The sequence below is a fragment of the Schistocerca serialis genome, chromosome 11, assembly GCF_023864345.2.
Source record: "Schistocerca serialis cubense isolate TAMUIC-IGC-003099 chromosome 11, iqSchSeri2.2, whole genome shotgun sequence".
NCBI classification, from domain to species: Eukaryota; Metazoa; Arthropoda; class Insecta; order Orthoptera; family Acrididae; genus Schistocerca; species Schistocerca serialis.
In genome coordinates, this window is record NC_064648.1 from 197027956 (window position 1) to 197054098 (window position 26143).

General features: G+C 40.3%; 1 protein-coding gene across 2 annotated transcripts in view; it reads left to right on the top strand.

Moving 5' to 3' along the window:
• The window catches only part of LOC126426749 (putative sodium-dependent multivitamin transporter), a 374153-nt gene that overhangs the window by 311360 nt on the left and 36650 nt on the right, over window positions 1-26143 (top strand). Inside the window, exon 1 of one of the 2 annotated variants that reach the window (XM_050088736.1) lies at window positions 12983-13043. The exons of the other annotated variant lie outside the window; for it this stretch is intronic. Coding sequence (XP_049944693.1) covers window positions 13008-13043 — 36 coding nt within the window. The 5' untranslated portion in view covers window positions 12983-13007. Of the gene's footprint in view, window positions 1-12982; window positions 13044-26143 lie in introns of those variants that run through there. 2 annotated transcript variants of the gene reach the window in all.

Here is a 26143-nt window from a genome sequence, read left to right on the forward strand (position 1 = left end):
TGGTAGATGCATCGGATTTCGGGATCGGTGCTGTGCTTGCGCACAAAGATGGTTCGCATGATCGCCCTATTGCCTTTGCGTCCAAATTGCTCTCGTCAGTGCAAAGAAATTATTCCCAGATAGAGAAAGAAGCTTTGGCTCTCGTGTTTGGTGTTACAAAGTTTCACGATTTCTTGTATGGTCGTCACTTTACCATCATCACAGACCACAAACCTTTGAAATCGCTTTTTCATCCGAACAAGCCTGTACCTCCGCGTACCGCGCAGAAATTCATTCGCTGGTCTATTTTCCTCTTGCAGTACCGCTACGATATCTTGTACCGGTCCACTGCTAAGCACGGCAACGCTGATGCGTTGTCCCGTTTGCTTGTTGCCGAGGATAAAGCATTCGATTCTTCCGAACTTGCTTGCATGTTCATTGATGCGGACACTGATGACGTGGTCGAATCGTTTCCGATTGATTTTCGTCGTGTAGCTACAGCCACAGCTGCCGACCCAGTCCTTGCTACCGTTTTGCGTTTTGTTGCTACGCAATGGCCCTTGTCGAAGTCGCGGATCGAGGATCCGATGGTTCGCCGATTTTTTGCTCACAAGGAGAGACTTTTTGTACGACGTGGTGTTTTGTTGTTGCGTTCTGATAATGATCAGTCTAGGGTCGTGGTCCCACGTTCGTTACAGTCCTCTGTCTTAAAGCTTCTCCACCAAGGACATTGGGGTATAGTGCGTACGAAACAACTTGCTCGTCAACACTGTACTTGGTTCGGCATCGATGCTGCGATTACGACTATGTGTTCTTCTTGCATGGCGTGTGCCGAACAACAATCCGCACCGCCGCGGAAATTCTTTGCTTGGCCGAAAGCCACTTCCCCTTGGCAACGCTTACACATAGATTTTGCTGGTCCGTTCTGGAATGCTCGATGGTTGGTTGTTGTCGATTCCTTCATTAATTTTCCTTTTGTTGTCCGGATGTCTTCCACGACGTCATCTGCCACCATCCAAGCGTTGTCTGCTATCTTTTGTATTGAAGGTCTTCCACAGACTATTGTTTCCGACAATGGTCCACAATTCATGTCCGCAGAATTTCAGTCATTCTGCCAGGCCAATGGTATTCAACATCTGACATCCGCGCCGTTTTCGCCTCAGTCAAACGGTGCCGCTGAACGTTTGGTCCGGACTTTTAAGTCACAGATGTTGAAATTGAAAGAGTCGCATTCTCCGGAGGACGCGTTGTTGCTCTTTTGTCTTCGTATCGCTCTCAGCCCCGCGATGGTCGCTCGCCGGCTGAGTTGCTTCACGGTCGTCCTCATCGAACCTTGATGTCTTTGCTGCATCCGCCGCATCAGGTTCCTGTGCAGCGGCAGACTCCTGCTTTTGCTCCTGGCGCCGTTGTATTCTATCGTAACTATCGCGGTTCACGGCGTTGGCTCGCAGGGCGCATTCTTCGCTGCCTCGGCCGCGCGATGTATTTGGTTATGGGGGCCTCTGGTGAGGTGCGTCGGCATCTCAATCAGCTGCGCCTCTGTCGTCGCCTGGGTTCTGCCGCTCCCCGTCTGCTTTCAGCGACGGAGCCGTCCGGTCAGCGCCCTGGGGACCCATCTACTGGCTCGCCTCATCCCCAGGTGTTACCGACGATGCCTTCCATTCTGCCCCATGGCGTCGCGCCGCCGCAGCCGCCGCTGCAGCCGCCGCCGGCGCCGCCCGCCGAGGACGCTTCGCTGCAGCCGCCAACCGCCTCCCTGGGTCACGCGCCGCCGATCGCTTCCCGTGACCAGCTGTCCTCCGCCATGGAACTCTTGCCCGCTCCGGACCACATGGCGTCATCGCGCGTCGGCTATCCCGACGCAATGGAGGTCGACCCTGTCTCATTACGGGCGCATACGCCGCATGTTGACGTGCACCCTGGAGTAGGTTTCCAGGCGTTTCCTAGCTCCCCTCGGACCGAATGGCCGGGTGCGGGTGGCACAGCCTCGCCTGTTGTTAGGCTCCCCACCTCATCGCATACGTCAACATGTGGCCCTTTCCACGGCGGGCGGAAGCCTTATAACACGACCGTTCGCCGATTTGCGGGGGAGGAATGTGGTGTCACCGCCAGACACCACACTTGCTAGGTGGTAGCTTAAATCGGCCGCAGTCCAGTAGTACATGTCGGACCCGCGTGTCGCCACCGTCAGTACTAGCAGACCTAGCGCCACCACATGGCAGGTCTAGAAAGACGGACTAGCACGCTCCCCAGTTGTACGGACGACATTGCTAGCGACTAGACGTACGAAGCCTTCCTCTCATTAGCCGAGAGACAGTTAGAATAGCCTTCAGCTAAGTCCATAGCTACGACCTAGGAAGGCGCCATTTGTAACATTGCATGTATCTTACTGAGTCTCACTTGTATCATGAAGATTGCTGTATACCAAAGGATACATAAAAGTTAAGTATAAAGCAGCTACGTACTTTTCTTGCTACCATTCAATAGTTATCCTGTTTCAGACTTCACGCCCATCTGCATTAGTTCGCGTGCCTTTCGGCTACCTCCGAGTGGCGTGGCTGTCTTGCTACGCCACAACATTCTCAGTTCGCATATCCTGAATTCCCTTGAGAGAGAAGTTGCTGTCCATGCATCAGCACGGCTTTAGAAAGCATCACTCCTGCGAAACGCAACTCGCCCTTCTTTCACATAATATCTTGCGAACCATGGATGAAGGGTATCAGATGGATGCCATATTTTTCGACTTCCGGAAAGCGTTTGACTCGGTGCCCCACTGCAGACTCCTAACTAAGGTACGAGCATATGGGATTGGTTCCCAAGTATGTCAGTGGCTCGAAGACTTCTTAAGTAATAGAACCCAGTACGTTGTCCTCGATGGTGAGTGTTCCTCGGAGGTGAGGGTATCATCTGGAGTGACCCAGGGAAGTGTGGTAGGTCCATTGTTGTTTTCTATCTACATAAATTATCTTTTGGATAGGGTGGGTAGGAATGTGCGGCTGTTTGCTGATGATGCTGTGATGTACGGGACGGTGTCGTCGTTGAGTGACCGTAAGAGGTTGCGAGATGACTTGGACAGGATTTGTGATTGGTTTAAAGAATGGCAGCTAACTCTAAATAAAGCTGAATATAAATTAATGCAGATGAATAGGAAACAGAATCCCGTAATGTTTGAATACTCCATTAGTAGTGTAGCACTTGACACAGTCACGTCGATTAAATATTTGAGCGTAACATTGCAGAGTGATATGAAGTGGGACAAGCATGTAGTGGCAGTGGTGGGGAAGGCGGATAGTCGTCTTCGGTTCATTGGCAGAATTTGGGGAAGATGTGGTTCATCTGTAAAGGAGACCGCTTATAAAACACTAATACGACCTATTCTCGAGTACTGCTCGAGCGTTTGGGATCCCTATCAGGTCGGATTGAGGGAGGACGTAGAAGCAATTCAGAGGCAGGCTGCTAGATTTGTTACTGGTAGATTTGATCATCACGCGAGTGTTACGGAAATGCTTCAGGAACTCGGGTGGGAGTCTCTGGAGGAAAGGAGGCGTTCTTTTCGTGAATCGCTACTGAGGAAATTTAGAGAACCAGCATTTGAGGCTGACTGCAGTACAATTTATTGCCGTCAACTTATATTTCGCTGAAAGACCACAAAGATGAGAGAGATTAGGGCTCGTACAGAGGCATATAGGCAATCATTTTTCCCTCGTTCTGTTTGGGAGTGGAACAGGGAGAGAAGATGGTAGTTGTGGTACGAGGTACCCTCCGCCACGCACCGTATGGTGGATTGCGGAGTATGCATGTAGATGTAGATGTAGATATAGACGTACAGTCGTGGACAAAACGAGCGAGACCCCTCGCCTTTTCGTTACGCTGATCCGCACAGCTTTAAAGTCTGCTAGACAGAATAACAGACAAGGCGACGAAGTGCTACCAACATAATATGCACAGCTGTGAAATTGAAAAACTATCCGAAATTTGTCAGACGGTTTTCAATCATGTGTAAGACTATATTAATACTGTTTAGTGTGTTAACCACAACACCTAAATATAAGATATAAATGAAAGAATAAACGCTAATTAGCATGAACTGTACTAATAAAAATGAATATCAGCTTATCGAGATAACATAACTGTTTTAGTAAGACTAAGTACTCCAGATCGTTACGAATTAGCAAAATATTATGCGCATTCTTTCCCGAAATGATCTGTGTCAACGTTCAGACCAGTCATACTGGTTTACCGTTGCTGACCTACCATGAAAGTGTGCAAATTTAGCAATGCGTGAAGATTCATAACGAAATTCAGTTAAAAATCATTCAGTTATTGACAGAAGCGGAAAAAGTAGGCAGTAACAAGTATGAAATTCTACAAGAGTTTCACATCGATATCCACAGGGCGCCAGTACAGAATTAAGGTAGCAATAAAACCTATTGGGGGCGGGAGAATTTTTTAAAATTCCTTTACTGATAGTCTATCTGCCTCCATCGAATAGAAAACAAACCAGACCTCCCTTGCAGTAGCAAACACCTTTCACTACGCTAGCAGACAACCCAGGCAAACAGCCCTCTATTATTACCCCAGACATGAATAAGCCGGCAATTTGGCAATGAAAATGGCAAAATGATCTGCATTTTCTGTTGGATGAAGTTTTCTGGACTCAAAAACATGAATCGTCTACCTTTATGTCACCGCTTATGTGACAATCATTCGGGATGTTTATCGAAATGTCAAAAAATTGTTATTAGCGAGTAAATTTAATAAGATAATGCTGCACCACCCCAGGAAATAAACGGCGACGCAGCTGTCAAACGTATTCTAAAATATTTCGAATTCTCCATTCTGCCACAGCCAGAAATCGTTTATTAGCCGACGAGTTCCTTAAGGTAGCTAGTAATGGGAATGCTCGCACATTTAAAACGCGGTTGCATTAATAGTGGGATCTGAATCACCACGTGTATAGGAAAACTGATTTTATTTGCATTCCTTTAAACGTGATTTGGATCCTAAGCGTAGCTACGATTAGTATGCTGATGTATCGACTGCAACTGCAAACATTTCGAATAAAGAGTAGGGGAAATTATTATGCAGCCCTCATATTCAGTAACTGTGGTAACTATTTTCATTGTTAGGATTTCGTCACGTAAATCGGTAAAAACTCCTATCAATTTCTTGACCGTCTGTCTGTCTACCTAACCCGTAAAACACGTTTACCTCGAGTACGGGTCGACATAATAAGGGGAAATGTATCGCACTTTCTGCGGTATACGGTCCCTTGGTAGTGTAAAAAAGTGAGGTATGTCAACGCAATCTAAAGATACGGCCGTTTATGTGAAGAAAATTTACGCGAAAGGTCAAAAGATGGCTCTAAGAACTATGCCAACAAACTGCTTAGGTCATCAGTCCCCTAGATCTAGAACTACTTCAATCTACCTAACCTAACACTGAAAGAAGGCCCCCAGAGTAGACAACATTCCATTAGAACTAGCGACAGCCTTGGGAGAGGCAGTCCTGACTAAACTCTACCATCTGGTGAGCAAGATGTATCAAACAGGCGAAATATCCTCAGACTCCAAGAAGAATATTATAATCCCAATCCCAAAGAAAGCAGGTGTTGACAGATGTGAAAATTACCGAACTATCAGTTTAATAAGTCACAGCTGCAAAATACTAACCCGAATTCTGTACAGACGAATGGAAAAACTGATAGAAGCCGACCTCGGGGAAGATCAGTTTGGATTCCGTAGAAATGTTGGAACACGTGAGGCAATACTGACCCTACGATTTATCTTAGAAGAAAGATTAAGGAAAGGCAAAAATTCTGAAGGTGGCAGGAGTAAAATACAGGGAAAGAAAGACTATTTACAATTTGTACAGAAACAAGATGGCAGTTATAAGAGTCGAGGGGTATGAAAGGGAAGCAGTGGTTGGGAAGGGAGTGAGACAGGGTTGTAGCCTGTCCCCGATGCTATTCAATCTGTATATTGAGCAAGCAGTAAAGGAAACAAAAGAAAAGTTCGGAGTAGGTATTAAAATCCTTGGAGAAGAAATAAAAACTTTGAGGTTCGCCGATGACGTTGTAATTCTGTCAGAGACAGCAAAGGACTTGGAAGAGCGGTTAAACGGAATGGATAGTGTCTTGAAAGGAGGATATATGATGAACATCAACAAAAGCAAAACGAGGATAATGGAATGTAGTCGAATTAAGTCGAGTGATGCTGAGGGAATTAGATTAGGAAATGAGGCACTTAGTAAAGGAGTTTTGCTATTTGGGGAGCAAAATAACTGATGACGGTCGAAGTAGGGAGGATATAAAATGTAGACTCGCAATGGCAAGGAAAGCATTTCTGAAGAAGAAAAATTTGTTAACATCGAGTATAGATTTAAATGTCAGGAAGTCGTTTCTGAAAATATTTGTATGGAGTGTAGCCATGTATGGAAGTGAAACGTGGATGATAAATAGCTTATACAAGAAGCTTTCGAAATGTGGTGTTACAGAAGAATGCTGAAGATTGGATAGGTAGATCACATAAGTAATGAGGAGGTATTGAATACAATTGGGGAGGAGTTTGTGGCACAACTTGACTAGAAGAAGGGATCGGTTTGTAGGACATGTTCTGAGACATCGAGGGATCGCCAATTTAGTATAGGAGGGCAGCGTGGAGGGTAAAAATCGTAGAGGGAGACCAAGAGATGAATACACTAAGCAGATTCAGAAGGATGTAGGCTGAAGTAGGTACTGGGAGATGAAGCAGCTTGCACAGGATAGAGTAGCATGGAGAGCTGCATCAAACCAGTCTGAGGACTGAAGACAACAACTACAACAACAACAACAACCTAACAGATATCTATGCCCGGGGAAGGATTCGTACTGACGGTACAAGGAGCAAGTCGGGCTGCGATATGACGCCGTTGAGCGCACGGCTAACCCGCGCCGGCAAGCTGTTAATATCATTTGGTGTTACTAAAAAGTTACTCACTTCTGGTGAATGATTTTCTGCGCAGTTCATTTAAAAAAGAATAACTAAAATATATTTGATGTTGGACGCTTAATTCATTTCCCCTTGTCTTTATTCATGATGTTAGATTCGCAATCTGAGCATACGTACTATCCATAACCACACTTTAGATACAAGTCATAGTCACATATATGCAAATACAACACGTTGGCTTATACTTGAGGTATTTCGTTTCCCACGAAGTGGTGGCAGAGGATGCTGTTTCTCCAGTGCTAGCTATCTCAGCAATCAGCTGACAAGGAGACGGCACGACCGTGGGGTCGGGGATTTGTCCGAAATTTTGTGTGGTGAAAGAGGACCCCTAACACCTCGCGTGGTTAAAATATTTGGACGCACTACCCGGAAAATCCCCGGTAAAATCGATCGAAAGTTTCTTAGGTGCCTTATGAACATAAAATGTTAGCCCACTGACCAGCCGCCGTGTGGCCTCGATGTTTAGGGCGCAGAGTTTTCCGCTAGAGGTCTCGGGTTCGATTCCTCCTCCAGCACAATTTTTTCTGTCCTGTTTCATTTTCTTTTGTTATTCCACCAATTATTCAGAAAGCTTCCCAAGCCTACATTATCTTTAACAAATTAGTTACATTATTGAATAAAAAGTATTTTCATTTTGTCCAACAACACAATTCATGGCGGTGGGTTTTCCCAATTTTCGTTGTAAAGTAGATGAGGAGCAACATTGGGTTTTTAACCAGAATAACAAAGTCGATTGGGAAACATTCAATTATTTTTATAATTATAAACAAGAACCGCAGTGGTAATTATCGTAAAAACAAAGAAAGCAATAATTTTTGCAACATCTTGCGCAGCACATAAAAGCGTATTTTTTACAATCACAGGGCGTTTGCAATAAATCTGTACAAAAACATGCCCCATTAACATTTACGAAAATGTTTTGAGTTTCTGATAATTTTGAGGCAAACCGGGCATATTTAATCATGACTCGGGATATTGGTGACGATAATTGAGGGTGAATTATAGAATGAATTTTTATACAATCTTCCCGAGAATTAATTTCACGATTCTCCTGTAACAATGCGCTGCAATTTTGCAAGCAACAGAAGAAAAAAAAAGTACCGGAGGAGGAATCGAACCCGAGACATCTGGCGTAAGGGTCCGAGCTCTAACCATGAAGGTTAGACAGCGGTTTGGCAATGGACTAATATTTTGTACTCATAAGGCATCTAAGAAACTTTGGATCGATTTTTCTCGGGATTTTCCGAGTAGTGCGTCCTACTACTGTATTTTAAACATGTGAGATGTTAGGGGTCGTGTTTCACCTCACACAATTTCAGACAAATCCCCGACCCCACGGTCGTGCCATCTCCTTGTGAGTGAACTTGCATATTATGTTGGTAACACTTCGTCGCCCTGTCTATTACGCTGTGTAGCACACATTAAAGCTGTGCGGATCAGCATAACGAAAAGGCGAGGGGTCTCGCTCGTTTTGTCCCCGACTGTACGTCTGTATCTACATCTACATCTACATACACACTCCGCAATCCACCATACGGTGCGTGGCGGAGGGTACATCGTACCACAACTACCATCTTATCTCCCTGTTCCACTCCCAGACAGAACGAGGGAAAAATGACTGCCTATATGCCGCTGTACGAGCCCTAATCTCTCTTATCTTATCTTTGTGGTCTTTCGGCGAAATGTAAGTTGGTGGAAGTAAAATTGTACTGCAGTCAGCCTCAAATGCTGGTTCTCTAAATTTCCGCAGTAGCGATTCACGAAAAGAACGCCTCCTTTCCTCTAGAGACTCCCACCGGAGTTCCTGAAGCATTTCCGTAACACTCGCGTGATGATCAAACCTAGCAGTAACAAATCTAGCAGCCCGCCTCTGAATTGCTTCTATGTCCTCCCTCAATCCGATCTGATAGGGATCCCAAACGCTCGAGCAGTATTCGGGAATAGGTCGTATTAGTGTTTTATAAGCGGTCTCCTTTACAGATGAACCACATCTTCCCAAAATTCTGCCAATGAACCGAAGACGACTATCTGCCTTCCCCACAACTGCCATTACATGCTTGTCCCACTTCATATCACTAAATGATTTTTAACTGAATTTCGTTATGAATCTTCACGCATTGCTAAATTTGCACTCTTTCATGGTAGGTCAGCAACGGTAAACCAGTATGACTGGTCTGAACGTTGACACAGATCATTTCGGGAAAGAATGCGCATAATATTTTGCTAATTCGTAACTATCTGGGGTACTTAGTCTTACTAAAACAGTTATGTTATCTCAATAAGCTGAAATTCATTTTTATTAGTACAGTTCATGCTAATTCATCTACTTCTACATCTACATCCATACTCCGCAAGCCACCCGGCGGTGTGTGGCGGAGGGTACCTTGAGTACCTCTACCGGTTCTCCCTTCTATTCCAGTCTCGTATTGTTCATGAAAAGAAGGATTGTCGGTATGCTTCTGTGTGGGCTCTAATATCTCTGATTTTATACTCATGGTCTCTTCGCGAGATATACGTAGGTGGGAGCAATATACTGCTTGAGTCTTCGGTGAAGGTATGTTCTCGAAACTTTAACAAAAGCCCGTACCGAGCTACTGAGCGTCTCTCCTGCAGAGTCTTCCACTGGAGTTTATCTATCATCTCCGTAACGATTTCGCGATTACTAAATGATCCTGTAACGAAGAGCGCTGATCTCTGTTGGATCTTCTCTATCTCTTCTATCATCTGGTATGGATCTCATACTGCTGAGCAGTATTCAAGCAGTGGGCGAACAAGCGTACTGTAACCTACTTCCTTTGTTTTCGGATTGCATTTCCTTAGGATTCTTGTAATGAATATCAGTCTGTCATATGCTTTACCGACGATCAACTTTATATGGTCATTCCATTTTAAATCACTCCTAATGCGTACTCCCAGATAATTTATGGAATTAACTGCTTCCAGTTGCCGACCTGCTATTTTGTAGCTAAGTGATATGGGATCTATCTTTCTATGCATTCGCAGCACATTACACTTGTCTACATTGAGATTCAATTGCCATTTCCTGCACCATGCGTCAATTCGCTGCAGATCCTCCTGCATTTCAGTACAATTTTCCATTGTTACAACATCTCGATAGACCACAGCATCATCTTCAAAAATCCTCAGTGAACTTCCTATGTCATCCACAAGGTCATTTATGTATATTGTGAATAGCAACGGTCCTACGACACTCCCCTGCAGCACACCTGAAATCACTCTTACTTCGGAAGACTTCTCTCCATTGAGAATGACATGCTGCAGTCTGTTATCTAGGAACTCTTCAATCCCATCACACAATTGGTCTGATAGTCCATATGCTCTTATTTTGTTCATTAATCGACTGTGGGGGAACTGTATCGAACGCCTTGCGGAAGTCAAGAAACATGGTATCTACCTGGGAACCCGTGTCTATGGCCCTCTGAGTCTCGTGGACGAATAGCGCGAGCTGGGTTTCACACCATCGTCTTTTTCGAAACCCATGCTGATTCCTACAGAGTAGATTTCTAGTCTCCAGAAAAATCATTATACTCGAACATAATACGTGTTCCAAAATTCTACAACTGATCGACGTTAGAGGTATAGGTCTCTAGTGCTGCACATCTGTTCGACGTCCCTTCTTGAAAACGGGGATGACCTGTGCCTTTTCCAATCCTTTGGAACGCTACACTTTTCTAGAGACCTACCTAGCGTTTATTCTTTCATTTCTATCTTATATTTAGGTGTTGTGGTTAACACACTAATCAGTATTAATATAGAATGAGATTTTCACTCTGCAGCGGAGTGTGCGCTGATATGAAACTTCCTGGCAGATTAAAACTGTGTGCCCGACCGAGACTCGAACTCGGGACTTTTGCCTTTCGCCGGCAAGTGCTCTACAATCTGAGCTGCCGAAGCACGACTCACACCCGGTACTCACAGCTTTACTTCTGCCAGTATATCGTCTCCTACCTTCCAAACTTTACAGAAGCCCTCCTGCGAACCTTGCAGAACTAGCACTCCAAAAAGAAAGGATATTGCGGAGACATGGCTTAGCCACAGCCTGGGGGATGTTTCCAGAATGAGATTTTCACTCTGCAGCTGAGTGTGCGCTGATATGAAACTTCCTGGCAGATTAAAACTGTGTGCCCGACCAAGACTCCAACTCGGGATCTTTGCCTTTCGCGGGGAAGTGCTCTACCATCTGAGCCACCGAAGCACGACTCACGCCCGGTACTCACAGCTTTACTTCTGCCAAATTTGGAAGGAAGGAGACGATATACTGGCAGAAGTAAAGCTGTGAGTACCGGCCGTGGGTCGTGCTCCGGTAGCTCAGACGGTAGAGCATTTGTCCGCGAAAGGCAAAGGTCCCGAGTTCAAGTCTCGGTCGGGCACACAGTTTTAGTCTGCCAGGAAGTTTCAGTGTTAATATAGTCTTACACATGATTGAAAACAGTCTGACAAATTTCGGATAGTTTTTCAATTTCACGCCTGTGCATAGTATGTTGGTAGCACTTCGTGGCCTTGCCTGATACGCTGTGTAGCAGACTTTAAAGCTGTGCGAATCAGCATAACGAAAAGGCGAGGGGTCTCGCTCGTTTTGTCCACGACTGTACATTTTACCCCCTGCTTCGATACTGCAGACCTGCATTGGTATTCGATGAATTTCTGTCGCTTCTTTCCCTAATTTGAAGCAGAACTTCATGTTAATGCGGGGCTCCATTTTGTGCTTTTGACTGCGAATGCCTTTGTAAGTTGTGGCGTGTGTATGAGCAGGAGCATATTGACAGCCGTGGCCGGTGCACGGCTTTTGCAGTACCTGGAGATGCGCTTCGGCGTGGCGGCCCAGCTGTGCGCCAGCATTGCCTTCTCGCTGCAGATGGTGCTCTACACGGGCATATTGCTGTACGCGCCCGCGCTCGCCATCCGCGCCACCACAGGACTTGTAGTGTTTCCTTTTCCTTCGGGGTTCTGCCGTGAAAATATAAAATCTGTTTGGGTTTTGAATTTTGGTGGTTTCAGTTACGGATAAGGCGGACTTCGTATTATTGATTGAGATCGTGCTGTAATTTGAACGTGCATGGCAGACCGGGTCGGCAACACTACAAAAGGCGACTGTACGGAAATAGCATCAGAAACTAATTGAAATTTACCTTATAATCTTGTTAGATATGCAGTCTTCATGGCTGTCCTCCTAATTTCTCTTGTAGGACGACCCGTCTTTCACTTTTCTCCGTTTGTTGAAAACTTCTTCAAGTTGTCACTGTCATGATCAATTTACAAATTTGGCGATAACCACCTCGAATCACTATTGAAACAACCTCGCTTTGTAATATAATTTTAATTTCCACCCAAAAGCACATTCAACACATCGCCGAAAAATACACGTCTTTCGTATGAAGACAAGAGAGAGAGTGTCATCAATTAGTTGTTAAAAACAAAAACCTATGCAAAAAGTAAAGAGACGAACAAAATTATTTATAAAAATCGGTCGCTGGTGCAGCGCTCTTCTGCGTGCGCGATCGTAAATTATATCTTTGTATTGGCGGAGGCGCGGTAGTCAAAGTACCATTACAATGCCTCCTCTACTGACACGCTCCGCAAGCGAGCGTGGCAGTATAGATAATTTACATAGATACATATATATATGAGAAAATAAGAAATTTACATATTACAAAAAATATTTCTGAGCAAAATGCTCTTTGCTTATCAGTCTTTATATACAGTCTTTCCGGTGTGTATCTTCTTTAGGAGTCGTAACATTAATGTCTTTGAATTGCAGAGTATTGTCGTTGTTTAGCACAGCGTTTGAATTCAGTTCACATGATTCATGTTTACATTGGATTTAATTCGAACAATAAATGTTTCTATTATATTGCTCCAATGTCTTTAAACGTAGTATCGGATTCTGAGTGTGTGTGTACTGCCTGGATCTCTTGCGTGTGACTTGAAGAAAATCCAAAGGTTGTGCAGTGTGTCAACACGAAATTGTGATCTCCAGCAGTCGAATTTTGGTGGCGTCTACCGGGGTATAAATGGTCAATGAGGGCACAGGAAACACCTCACTGCCTACGACAGGTAATGAGCTTGCCTTTTACACCAACCTGAAGACCTGCCGGCTTCCACTACAACATACACTCTAAGACATATTGGTACTACGTAAATATTTCTTGACCAGTGTTCCATCACGTTAGTTTCTTCTTTGCATTTTCAGTTCCATTTACATGCACAAGTCCTTTGCAGTTCATTAACATCTCCTTAAAATACATTTCTTGATATAGTAAGTACACAAATATACAAATATTTACAATTAATCATTACATTAGATAGTTACATTGTTGTCATATAATACATATACAGAATTAAATGATAAATATAGTAAATTTTTACGTTACATTCAATATCATTGTGCTGATATGTGAATTACATTACATTCAGATTGAAATATACATTTTATTTGTTAGCTCATTCTTTTTTCTTTCATTCCCTTTTTTTTTCTCGTTACACTTGCAACATTTGAAAATAATTGTGGCAACTCGCTAGAATATTCAATTTAAAATTCATCTTGCCTCCTGGAATAAAATTTACACATATTTCAAGCTTCAAGACAGCCCTCTGTAGGAGGATAGGTTCATGGGATGGTTGCTAACTACTTCATAAATACTAGTAAAGTCATCTCGTACAGTGGACTACACAAAATAAAATATGATAAATAAAATACATGTTAACTTAATATAATGTAAAAGTTCCTATACCTAATACCGTTTCTAACTGTGGTGTCCCCACTATTGCTGTTTCTAAGAGTGGTACCCCTCTATTACCGTTTCTAAGAGCGGTGCCCCTCTAAATATGTTAGGATCCTACAAGTATGTACATCAGTATGGTAAGTGTATATATAATCTAGTTCAAGTCAATCATGTTCTTATAAAGTTTGTGTAGTTCATCTCCTTCCTTTCATGAGTATCAAGCAATATAAATAAATGTTTTACTTAATAAATAAATAAATCTTCTTAGATAATTGCTGCTGTGTTCCATGCTGTATATGTATTCTGTATTTACCTCGTGGTACCTGTAAAATTCTATTCATAAATAAATATGTGTGTATGTCTCTCCATACTGTCAGATAATCACGAATTATATAATGTCAAATATTTCATCATCATGTATAAATTTTTCTAAGGGAGGGATGAGAGTATGAGCCACAACAGAGGACTGATATTTTGTGTACTCCTTTCTATTTAATGGTGCATTAGTTCAGTACAGTAGATGAGCTTTAATTATGTCATTAGATGACTGCTAAATATGTTCTCTTAAATAATTCTTCCAATCTGAAGTGTCAAGCCTACATAACTCCAAAAATTTCATTACAAGTTCCCATTAGTTTAGTGTTCAAGTGTTATAGATTTAAATCTTCTGGTATATTTCCAACAGTGGCTGCTGTAAATAATTCTTTCCACATAAATCTATACTTTCACCTGTAGTTATAAGAATATAGAAGACATCACATATGTTATTATCTCAGGCATACCAATCTTTCAATAAATAATATTCTTTCCACTACTTTCATTCTGTATTCCATGAGTACATGTGATATAGCGTTCAAATCTAGTTTCTCTCCTCTCAACATATTCTCAATTACTCATCCATTATTCATTCTTCACGAAATAACATACTTATTCCTCAGCATGTTTTATTACTATTTATCCTCTTATTAAACTAAAATTACATTCACTCATCTCATTCAGTCACTCACATCACTCATATCAACATTACTATTATCACATGCCTCCTAAAGAAAATAATTGTGTTCAGTTCTCTGCCTCCTCTAATGTGTATATGCCTCAATAGCAACTCCTCTTATAACCAAATATCTAATTAGCTATTGGATGGTTCACATTGCTTTCTAGACTTACCTGCATTCATTAGATTGTAAGTATCTGTATAACTTAAATGTAGGCTCATCATAACTGTATATCATATTAATTATCTTCTTCTCATTGGCTAACATTTTACTGTATGTATTTTTTCAAATGTCTGTGTGGATGTAGACCTCTGGGTTTATGTGTTAATGGATATTCTAATGAATAACAGCCAGGGTGTGAAATATTTTCAATTCGGTATGGTCCAGAGTATAAGATCTGCCATTTCCTGTTTAAATGTTTCAGTTTTGTGGGTTTAAGGATGTGTTCTTAGTAAAACTAACTCATCAACTTGAAATGTTTGTGCTTTCCTGACACCTCTGTCATATTTCTGCTTTCTTTCCTTAGCTTTGTCACATAATGTTGTGTAAGCTTGTCTTACCTTTTCTTCTAAACTAACATGATTTGTTGTTGCTGTAAATTTAGGTAGAGGGTCTGTCCATTCATTTCTTTCTGTTTTATCCATAATTAATTCAGTTGGTGTGTATCCAGTAGAAATGTGAGTTAAATTGTTCACTATTTGTTCAAATGGTGCCAGGTATTCTACCCATTTTGTGTGATGCTCTGGTGTGTGTGTTCTCATAAACTGTCCAAATTCCCAAAATGTTCTTTCTACTGGGTTTCCTGCCGCTTGAAATCTTGAAATTAAAATATGTTTAACATTCTGTTCTTCAATAAAAGACTTCCATTTTAAACTGGTAAAATATGCTGCATTATCCGTGATCATAACTTCAGGTTTTCCTATTCTTACAAAATAATCTGTTAATAGACGTCTGGTAATAGCAGTGGTAGAAACTGAACGTAAAGCATATAATTTTAAATACTTTGTGAAAACATCTAACACAGCAGGGATGTATTTCATTCCTCCACGTGCTTGTGGATAGGGTCCTGCAATATCTAAAGAAATTAGCTGTAATGGCCTCTTAGATATGATTGGGTGCAATTCATTCATGCTTGTGCGATTAGAATATTTGGCTTTCTGACATATGATGCATTTCCTAATATTACTCAATACTCTTCGCCTTAAATTTGGAAAATAGCAATATTGTATAATCTTATCTGTACATTTGGTTACACCATAGTGTCCCCAAGTTCTGTGTGTGAATAAAATAAAATCATCGACATGAGCTTCAGGTAAGCAAACACACCAATGCTGTGATTCAGGGTTTCGTCGGTGAAATAATACTTCTTTGTGTAATGTGTAATATTTTTCAAGATGTGGGTCTGTTCCTGCACGTAATTTATTCTTTTTCTGGATCCACCTGGGATCATTGTCATGCAATATGGCTAGCTTCCTGCACATGTTTTTGTAGTACGGTGCAAATGTACCGTCATACATGAGTAAAATTTTGAAATCTGATGTTTGTTCTGTCACATTTGAAAATTCTTGTAGGCCTTGTGGCAAACGAGATAGAGCATCGGCTATAATGTTGGATTCTCCTTTTATATATATAATTTCAAAATCATATTCTTGTAGTGATGCACACCAGCGTGCAAGACGTGAATGTAATAACTTGCATGATAGCAGGAAAGAAAGAGCTTGATGATCAGTATTCCCCATAGAAAGTAGCGAAACTTGCAAAATGCCCATACTATGGCAAGTGTTTCGCGCTCGGTCACTGAATATGACTTTTCGCATTCAGTGAGCGTGCGTGCGGCTAGCAAAACTTACAGGTTTGATGATTGTTTGTTCATTTTCTACATGAATTTGGAATAAAAATGCTCCGAGCCCATAGGAACTAGCATCTATTACTAGGCAAAAGTCTGATGTCATGTCAGGATGACATAACAACGGTGCATTAACTAAAGCATTCTTAATCGCTTCAAAATCTGTCTGACAGAACTCTGTCCATTTCCAGATATTATTTCTTTTGAGTAAAGATAGAAGATGTGGACTGTTAAGAAGGTGGTAGGGTACAAATTTCCTAAAGAATGAAGATAGACCAAGAAAGGCTTTGAGTTGTTTACGATTCTGTGGGGATGGAAAATTCTTTATTGCATCAATTTTTCTTGAGTCTGGATAGATGCCTTCAGTTGATATGATGTGACCAAGGAATTTGATGTCTCCCCTCCCTAATTTCGTTTTTGATACATTGATAGTGACACCTGCGTCAGAAAATTTAGTCAGAAGTTGCTTCAAAAGATTAACATGTTCTTCCCAAGTAGTGGTGGCAATGACAATGTCGTCAACATAAACTGTGATTTGTGATAACAATTGTGGTCCAAGAACAGCATCTAAGGCTTCAATAAATACTCCAGCACTCACTCGTAGACCAAAGGGTAGAACACAAAATTGATAACTACGTCCCTCACATAGAAATGCAGTGTATTTACGACTGTTTTTATGGAGGTTCACCTGCCAAAACGATGAGCGGAGGTCAATATTGGTTAAATACTGTACATTATGAAATTTTAAAAGTTGTTCTTCCAAATTTGTCGGTCGTGTGTTGATTGGGATTATAACTTTAATTTCTCGTGCGTCCAGCACTAACCTTACACTACCATCCTCTTTATTAACTGCTAGGATCGGACTGCAATATGGTGAATGTGACCTTTTCAATGATACCCCAAGCTTGCATTTTTTCAATCTCTTTCAAAACTGCGGGTTTCTTTGACCAAGGAATATTATAATATGTTCTACAGTATGTTTTGTGTGGTTTAACATCCATCTCATAAGTATAGCCTGTAATAATTCGAGGTTTCTCCACAAATACCTCAGCAAATTGCTGCAAAACTTCAAGTAATTCAAGTTGTTCCTTTGTCAGAGCGGGCCGCGGTGGTCTAGCGGTTCTTGCGCTGCAGTCCGGAACCGCGGGACTGCTATGGTCGCAGGTTCGAATCGTGCCTCGCCCATGGGTGTGTGTGATGTCCTTAGGTTAGTTAGGTTTAAGTACTTCTAAGTTCTAGGGGACTTATGACCTAAGATGTTGAGTCCCATAGTGCTCAGAGCCATTTTGAACCTTTGTCCGATTTTCAGATTCTGTGCATTTTTGATATAAATCATTAGATATAATTCCTGAGCTAAAGCTTCATTAAAAGTTAAATCACATATGTTTGTTGCTGGTGGATACACAAAATGTAACTGTTCAAACTTACCTTGTTTACTGTTTAAGTTTGTACCCTGTGTTAACTCTTTGTCAGTTGTTGTTGGTTTACGGTTAAATGACATTTCCCTTTTCCTAAATCTATGATTGCTTGATATTTGTTCAAAAAGTCAATTCCTAATATGGGAAATACGGAAGCGTCCGATCCCGCCCATCTGCTTTGACCCATGACGTCACAAATATGGCGGAAACTAAAACAAACACACACACTTTCCACAAGAAGCCTAATGACACTAACGGGACAAGTGCTGGAAATGGAGTGTTTTGGGTGGGGGGCAAACTAAATATAAACAAATTTAGACGCCTTGCGTAGCTACAACGTGTAAGTGAAGACAGCCATGCATGAATACCCACCCACCTCCCCAGGGGTCGTAACCCCTGCAACCCATAGAGGATAAAGATGCTTCTGTAGCTGATTAGTGTTTTTTGTCTTTAAAAAAAAAAAAAAAAAAAAAATCTCACGGGTTAGAACGAACATATCGGAAAGATAAATATAATAAACTAAAACAGAAATTGGAGGAAACAGATAATTAAAATAAGTAATAAGTGTTTTTAAATTAAAAAAAAAAAAAATCTCACGAGATAGAGCGAACAGATCACAAAAGTAAATAAAATAAGATAAAACAGAACTGGAGACAGCCACACTCAAACCAAACTCCTCGCCGTCATGACGTCTCACACGACAACACCCTTATGTCACGGGTCAAAGCCGACGCGTGGTATCGGACGCTTCTGCCGACCCCTAATATGCAATGCATAACTAATTTGTCTACTACCAGAAAATTGTAATTGAGTGGTATATTTGAAAATGTGAAGTTAATTAGCGCTTGAAATTTCACATTCTTCGATTTGTTACCGGTGGTACTTATAAAGTGACAATTCTGTACTGGCAATGTTTGTATGTTCATTATTTGTTTGACTTCATTATATAAGGACATTGAAATGACACTTGCTGCTGCTCCTGTATCTAACATTACTTCCACTTCATAACTACCAATCGTAACTCGTGTTATAGCCTGAATAATCTTCTTTGTTTTACTGGTACTATTAAAATCTACATCCTGATATAATTCATTTTCTATTTTCTTACTGTCATCATATTGGAGAAAACAAATCGTCGGTTCCGTTGCGCTCTGCTCCCTATCGACCGTAACTCGAGCGCTTAGCTTGGTCGTCATTCGTTTTCTGGTAAATTCAGTTGTTGCTGCGGGTTGGGTTCAGTGCCCAACTCTATAATATTTACATTTCTGTCGCGCGTCACCCAAGTATCAGCTGTTTGGTTGTTGACATTAACTCGCGTCGCATTGGGAGTTCCGTTAGGTAGGAATTGAGGGTTGCTGTATTGCATGTGTCGTGGCGGTGGTCCATTGTGATTTCCCCATACATTATTTCGTCCATGACTGTAACTGGTATTGTCATTACTGTTATTCCTGCAAAACATGTTTGGATGTTGTTGTACGTTGTTTCTCTGAAAATATCCTGGATGCTACCTGTTATCCTATCTTCTTTGATCTCTATGATTTCGGTTCCTTCTTCTGTTGTTGTTATTTTGAATATAACTGTTATTGTTCTGATTGTAATTACTGTTCGGATAACCATTATAGTAATAATTACTGTTTCCTTGCCAATGCTGCGAGTTGTTTCTCCTAATATTGAATGGATTTGTCCCAGTGCAGTGCGAATTGTTTCTTTGAGTGTTTTGTTGTGGTGTCGGAGGCGGATTCCAATAGCCTCTGTCATTTCTGTTGTGCGTACGCAAATTGCTTGGATGGATCGGATACAATTGATTGAAATTCCTGATCTCATCTCTGTAAACAACATCTATCTCATCAACATAACTGAAAAAATTCTTTATGTTGTCTCCGGACACTCCTATTAATTTATCACGGTAAGGAAATGGTAAGCGGCTTTTAAGGGGATACGGAATCACCTATCCCCGCAATGTTAATATATGCCTACTATAGGGAACATTTTCTCACAAACTACTGGAGACAGAGAGGTAAAAATTTTACTGTATGTGCATTCATATGTTACAACAATACTGAAACAACAGTTTATTGTCAAAGTATTTTCTTACAGAGATATTGTACATTTATTTTTAAGTAAATTTTTTCCATCGCTTTTTACTAGACTATCACCCCTAAGTCTTTTGTAAATCAAGTAATTAAAAAATCGTTGTTTCAGTATGTAATAGGGACCTATGTCACAACGTCATAAAAATTTCAGACTTCTAGGTTGACCAGTACCTGAGATAATGTTCCTAGATGAAGTAAGAAGTAAACATACGGGAAACGGAGAAAGAAGATTAAAACATTCCTGATCCGTAGCTAATACCCCCTTCACAGTCTTCATAATCATCTTCAAGTCTTCTTTTGGCACCGCTCTGCACCTGTCTTGCTTTTTTCACTAATGTCTTGATTATATTATCAGCATGCCTTAGTCTGTGCTGATCTAAAAAGAACATAGCACGTACCGTACGGGAACCAACACACATACCCAACTTTTGAAGGACCTGGCATTTAGTTATATTTCCAAGATTGAAGGTTGCCACAGCATCATACACACCAAAATGTAGTGTATTAATTCCGACAAACACTGTTTTTGGGAGACGATGCCATATCACACTATTCAAGCACTCGTTGGGGTTCTGCGTTTTTCCGTGAAGACGTTTCATCAGAAGACTTCTGTCAGCCAGATCTCTGAAAATGGGCTTTATTTCTGCCATGATGGCTGATGGTAGACTGTGGTGGTGAATGTATTTCTCTCCTGTTGTTAGTCCCCTATTGTATTTACACCAGCTGTTTTCACCTTTGGGGCACAAACCATGTTGTGGATGCTCATCCGTGGATGCGGTGTGGAAATATAAAGCCCATATAGCTCTCCTCATTTCTTCAAGATTGCCTGTATTTTGCCTGATTGCAAGGCCACAGCAGTTCTGAATGTGGTCTATTATGGAATCAGTCAATCTTCCTCTGCCATCCAAGGTTTTCCCATCATCTAGTTTTTTCCCTTTCATAACTGATTTTAACCTTCTCAGCCTGGCACCCATTCTCTTCTGCACATGTCCTATACATTCAAGTTTGCTTATATTTACACTGTTCCCATATGGTTTGCTTTCCAAAACTTCTTTGAATGCTTTAGAGTCACCATCTCCCAGATATTTGACATAGCGAACATTATACCACTGTGAAGAGCGATGAAAAATTTTCTTCACCCCAGCAACCTCCATGCCACCACTACTACCATAATAATTAGCAATACAGTCATCACTGTGTTCATTTTTCAGCCTGCCTGTGCACCTACAGTATTTAAACATTATTGCAACATCAATAACCTTGCCAGTATCAACACTAGTTGCTGTTACAACACCATTGTTGGAGGTGTGGCCCCTTTTCTGCCACGTGCCATCAAACGCCACTGTGAGGTCACGACTGCCGTCATTTTCTTCCACTGCTTCTTCCCCAGCAACCTGCATTGACTTCTGTGCTACATCTTCAACTGCAGATCCTAGTACATAATTGTAAGCTTCAAACTTTGAAGGTGCACTTGGAAGATTTAGAACACCACATAGCATATCACCAGCTGCTTTGCCCTTACCAATTGCTCACAATCCATAAACTAACCTAATATTTACACTATAAAGTTCACTTTTCTTGTATCCATTATTTACAGTTACTGAAACCGAACTTGGAAACTTACAGCTGTATTTACAAACACTGCATATTAAATTAAACTGGGCAGCCAGGCCAACATGGGATTCTACTTTCAGAGAAACGTTTCCATGACATTTTTTGCAGCACAAACTGTTTTCAAGAGCTTCACACAATATATTCGTATCAATGAGTTCAAAAACTTCATTCCCTCTATCAAGTAAATTATATTTCTCTTCCAAATCTCTTAGTTTTTAATGAGAAGCACTGTTTTCATTTGGTGTAAGTTCGTTCGGCAAATCGGTAATAAGTGGATTCACATTTTCCAACAGTGATGATGATGAACTGCTTTGCTTTGCTAATGAATCATTATTTCTTTTCTTTTGCCAGTTCACACGCTTTTTAAATACTTTTGCTTTAGCTCTAGGCATTTTCACTGCGAAAAATGAAGCACTAAATACGAAATAACTCAACAACAACTACTTTCTTATATCACACTGTTTACAAAACAGTCCCGCCACAAAGTCAAAGAGTAACTTGAGGAAACCAGAGAGAAACATTTTCGGGCAACTAGTGTATAAATAGTCGCTGGAAACCGGGATATTTGAATTCATGTCACTTTAAAGGTACTGCCAAAAAGTTCATGGTCAGCCACGAGAGACGTGTATAACTAAAGCACAATACCCGATCTCACAAATATATAAAAATAAAATAGTTATAATTGTAGTAGAGCTATGTATGATACGTCATTTTAAAGAGGAAACATGGCAGAATATAATACGCCAATAAAAAAAAATCGATTTTTTAACCCAAAATCCGATTCCGTATCCCCTTAAGTGTTCTAATTACGTCTGGTAAATCTGCTGGTTTTGTCCAATATAATGTTTTGTCTAGGTAGTGTTCAAAGTATTGACGTAAAGTCTCTTTCTTCGGGTTGTAAATTTCTGGATTGTACACTTCTCGTTTTAAACTTTGCTGTTCTGTGATCGACCAGAATTCCTCAAGAAATGCTTGTTCAAACTGTTCAAATGTTAAACATCGTCTTTTCATTGCTGCTCCCCACTTAGCTGCTCTTCCACGTAACAAATTTGTAACATATCGAATTTTATCGGCTTCTAACCAATGTCTCGGGAAAATCCCATCAAAAGAGCGGATGAAAACAATTAGATCCACTTTGTCTTTCTCATCACATGAAAATGTCTGAAAGTATCCATGTCGTACTAATGTTTCATCAGCTGCTCTCGATGGTATTATGGGTCCTACATTTTGTGTCAAACTGTGCATAGTATGTGGTGATGTCTAATAGCAATTTTGATCTTGTGGTAGCATTGAAAATGGTTCATTGGGATTTGTATCACTCATTGGTAATTCTGTTTTCGGGTGTGTGCTGGGTCTAGCATTATTTGGATTCTCATTTGTGTTTTGGTTGCCTGTTATGGGTTTTGGTATCACTGACAAACTTGGTATTATATTTTCTTTAACTTTACGTACCTCTTTCTGAATATTATCTGTTTCTCCCTTTACTTGTTCCTTTGTCTTATCTAAAATGATCTGTGTCATTGCCTCAAACTACTCATCTAAATATTCATCACATAATTTGCATTCATGTACAAGTTTCTCTGCTAGAGTTGTGTCATTCTTCAAAGATGCTACATCTGCTCTGTCTTCAAGTTTTTCTAACTTTTCCTGTAAGGATTTCTGCTCCAATGTTACATCATTTAATCTGTCTGAAAGGTCTGTAATCGTCAGGTCTAAGTGTTCTTGGTTTGTTTTTACGGAATTGTGTGACTGTCGTAATTCGTCAACTTGGGTACTGGTTTTCTGTTGTTCAAAAACTACTGTTAAAAATTTCTCATTACATCGTTGTAAGTCAGTTTTTGTCTCGTCACTGAATTCCACAAATACCTTTTCTTGTCTCGTAACTTTGTCTGATAAGTCAGTAAATTTCCTTTCAAGACTACTGGTGGTTTCTGTCAAGTCGGCAATTTGTCTCGATTGTTTTTCAAAATTTTGTTTTATGTCCCGTGTCAGTTCATCGAATTTAGTGTCAAATTTCCCAATGTCACGTTTTAAATTGTCATTTTTCTCTTCTAAAGCGTCAAATCTTTTGTCAAATTTTCTGTTTTGGTCACCAAGTAACTTCAGAATCTGGTTGAGCATGTCAGAGTCCTGTGTCTTAGTTTCGTCATTTTTTCGTGTCTGATTGATGTCTGGTTCTGAAGTTGACATTGTCAATGTCGCGTTTTGTCGCGTAGTACTCACTCTCCATTCGCCTGTATATCTGTTTAAATATAGGGGTTGTTGTCTTAATCGATCCGGTAACATTATGTCTTGAACATCCTCACAATTAAGTTCAATATTCATTTGACTGTCGGACATGTTTTGCAATGTGTCACTTTTACTAAGCTCGTCTGCAGAAACAATTTCTACGCGTCTAGCGTCCATCTTGTGGTTTTCGTAATTAATTGCAAATAAAATTTTCCAATGGCAAAAAAAAAAAAAAAAATGTAAAATATGATGTGTTGAAATCTGAAATTTCTCTTATGGAAATGGATATTTCGATATGATTTTTAATTAGAAATTGAATTATTAAACTGGTACTGAAATTTCCCTCTCACAAATAAATTCCTGTGAATATGCTCGGGTCATTCCATATCAAATCACCCAATAAAAAATAAATTTTACACCCACCTCCTTAGATTTTCATGAAATTTGGCTCAAATGGTTCTAATACCATCCTGACAACACCTGCAATTTTTTTTTTTGCTGTATCTCTTACAGTTTTTTTTTATAAATTTTTAAAGTTTTTATGTTTTGCGTTTTCTGAACCTTCGGAAATGGTCAGTTTAATTTGTATTCAAAACTTTAAATTTGCTTATCTTAAAAACTCTTTTAGATAACATCATGAATTTTTGCAGCAAGTTTATTTATTATACATATTTGAAGATAAAAATGATGCTATTAAAATACATTAATATTTTCTATGAAAAAAAATATATATATGTATTTTTTTCTTTTTTTTTTCACGGATGTTTTGTTTTATAAGAATTGCAATATCTCGAGTCTCAGACCTGATAGAATGCTCAAATTTGTTTTAATTTACTCTTAAACATATAGGCTACTTGATACAACAAAAATAATGATGGCTTTTTAACATGTTTATTAATTATAGTAGATTACATTAGAATTATGTACAAAGATAGTTTACTTACGACACTTATGTATAACCCAACTGATTGCTTGAAACATTGAATTTTTTGAGTAATTTTGTCTTTTTAATAAACATTAATGCTGATTCAAACTGTTTTTCCACTTCATCCAAGAGCTTTCAGTTCTTTTGATACAGTCTTTTTTGAAGTAATACATTCTCCCAGTGCCGCTTGATTGAGGTGCGTCTACTACGCAGACTATGTGCTCCAAAGGCACTATGCAGGAATCTTCTCTTTCAGGCCAATAAAATGATGCAGCGGGTCCTGAAGGATGTAGAAATAGAATTTCTGCATCTTCTTCATCATTGAATATTGTTTTTTACCAGTCCAAAGTACCAGTTACCATCATAATTTGCAGCCACATAGCAATTTATGGATGGTTCAACACGAACCCAATCAGAAGAAGAATGGAAAGAAAAGACTAAGGAGGGTTTTACACTATCTGTAGTCCTTCTAATTTCAAGGTTGTTTGTTGGAAGTGGTTTGAAGTTATGAAAACTTCTAGTTCCAGGAATGGTTCGGGTTGCTGAAAAACGTTTTTCTAGTTTTAACTGTAGCAAATCAGCTTCTTTTTTGTCAATAAAGTGAAAATGAATATTTTCAATATTTTTTTCACAAAACTTATACACATCGATTGCTGTCATTATTTGTTCTTTGTCTGAAAGCTGTAGACTGGCTTTCCTTAAAATTCTTTTAATAGTTCCTCCTAGGCCATCACAAATTGACTTCCCATGACTTGTTGCAAAAAAAGAGTGTTGGGCCTTCAAATTAAAGTCTCTCAAGTGTTCAGTCAAATTTTTAAAACTGTTTCTGTTTTTGTACTGCCCAGCACAACCATCTGTAAAGTAGTGAACTGAGTCAATGTCAGTATGATGTAATGACAGCCACTTTGTAATTTCTTTTTGTACAAAGTTAACAAAACCAGTGTCATGTTCTTGGTCATCACTAATAAAACAGTGGTTGGAAACAAAAACATTGTTTTCCTCATTTCTTAGAAAAACTCCAACTGGGTGTAGAGTACAACCACCTCTATTCCAGTGGTAACTTTGGATCTCATTTTGTATAACAAAGGAATAATTTTCACTGAAATCCATCACAATAATTGCTGTTTTGGGTGGCGGGTCTTCTTTCAATCTTTTAAAGGCTGCTGATTGGGATTTTGCTATAAACGAGTGTGGGGTGAGCTTTTCCAATGACCTAACCAATAAAGAAATGTAGTCTTCAACACTGATAGACTGTTTGATCATTTCTGCCATGTCTGTGTTAACCCACTGACTGATTACAATTTCTTCTTCT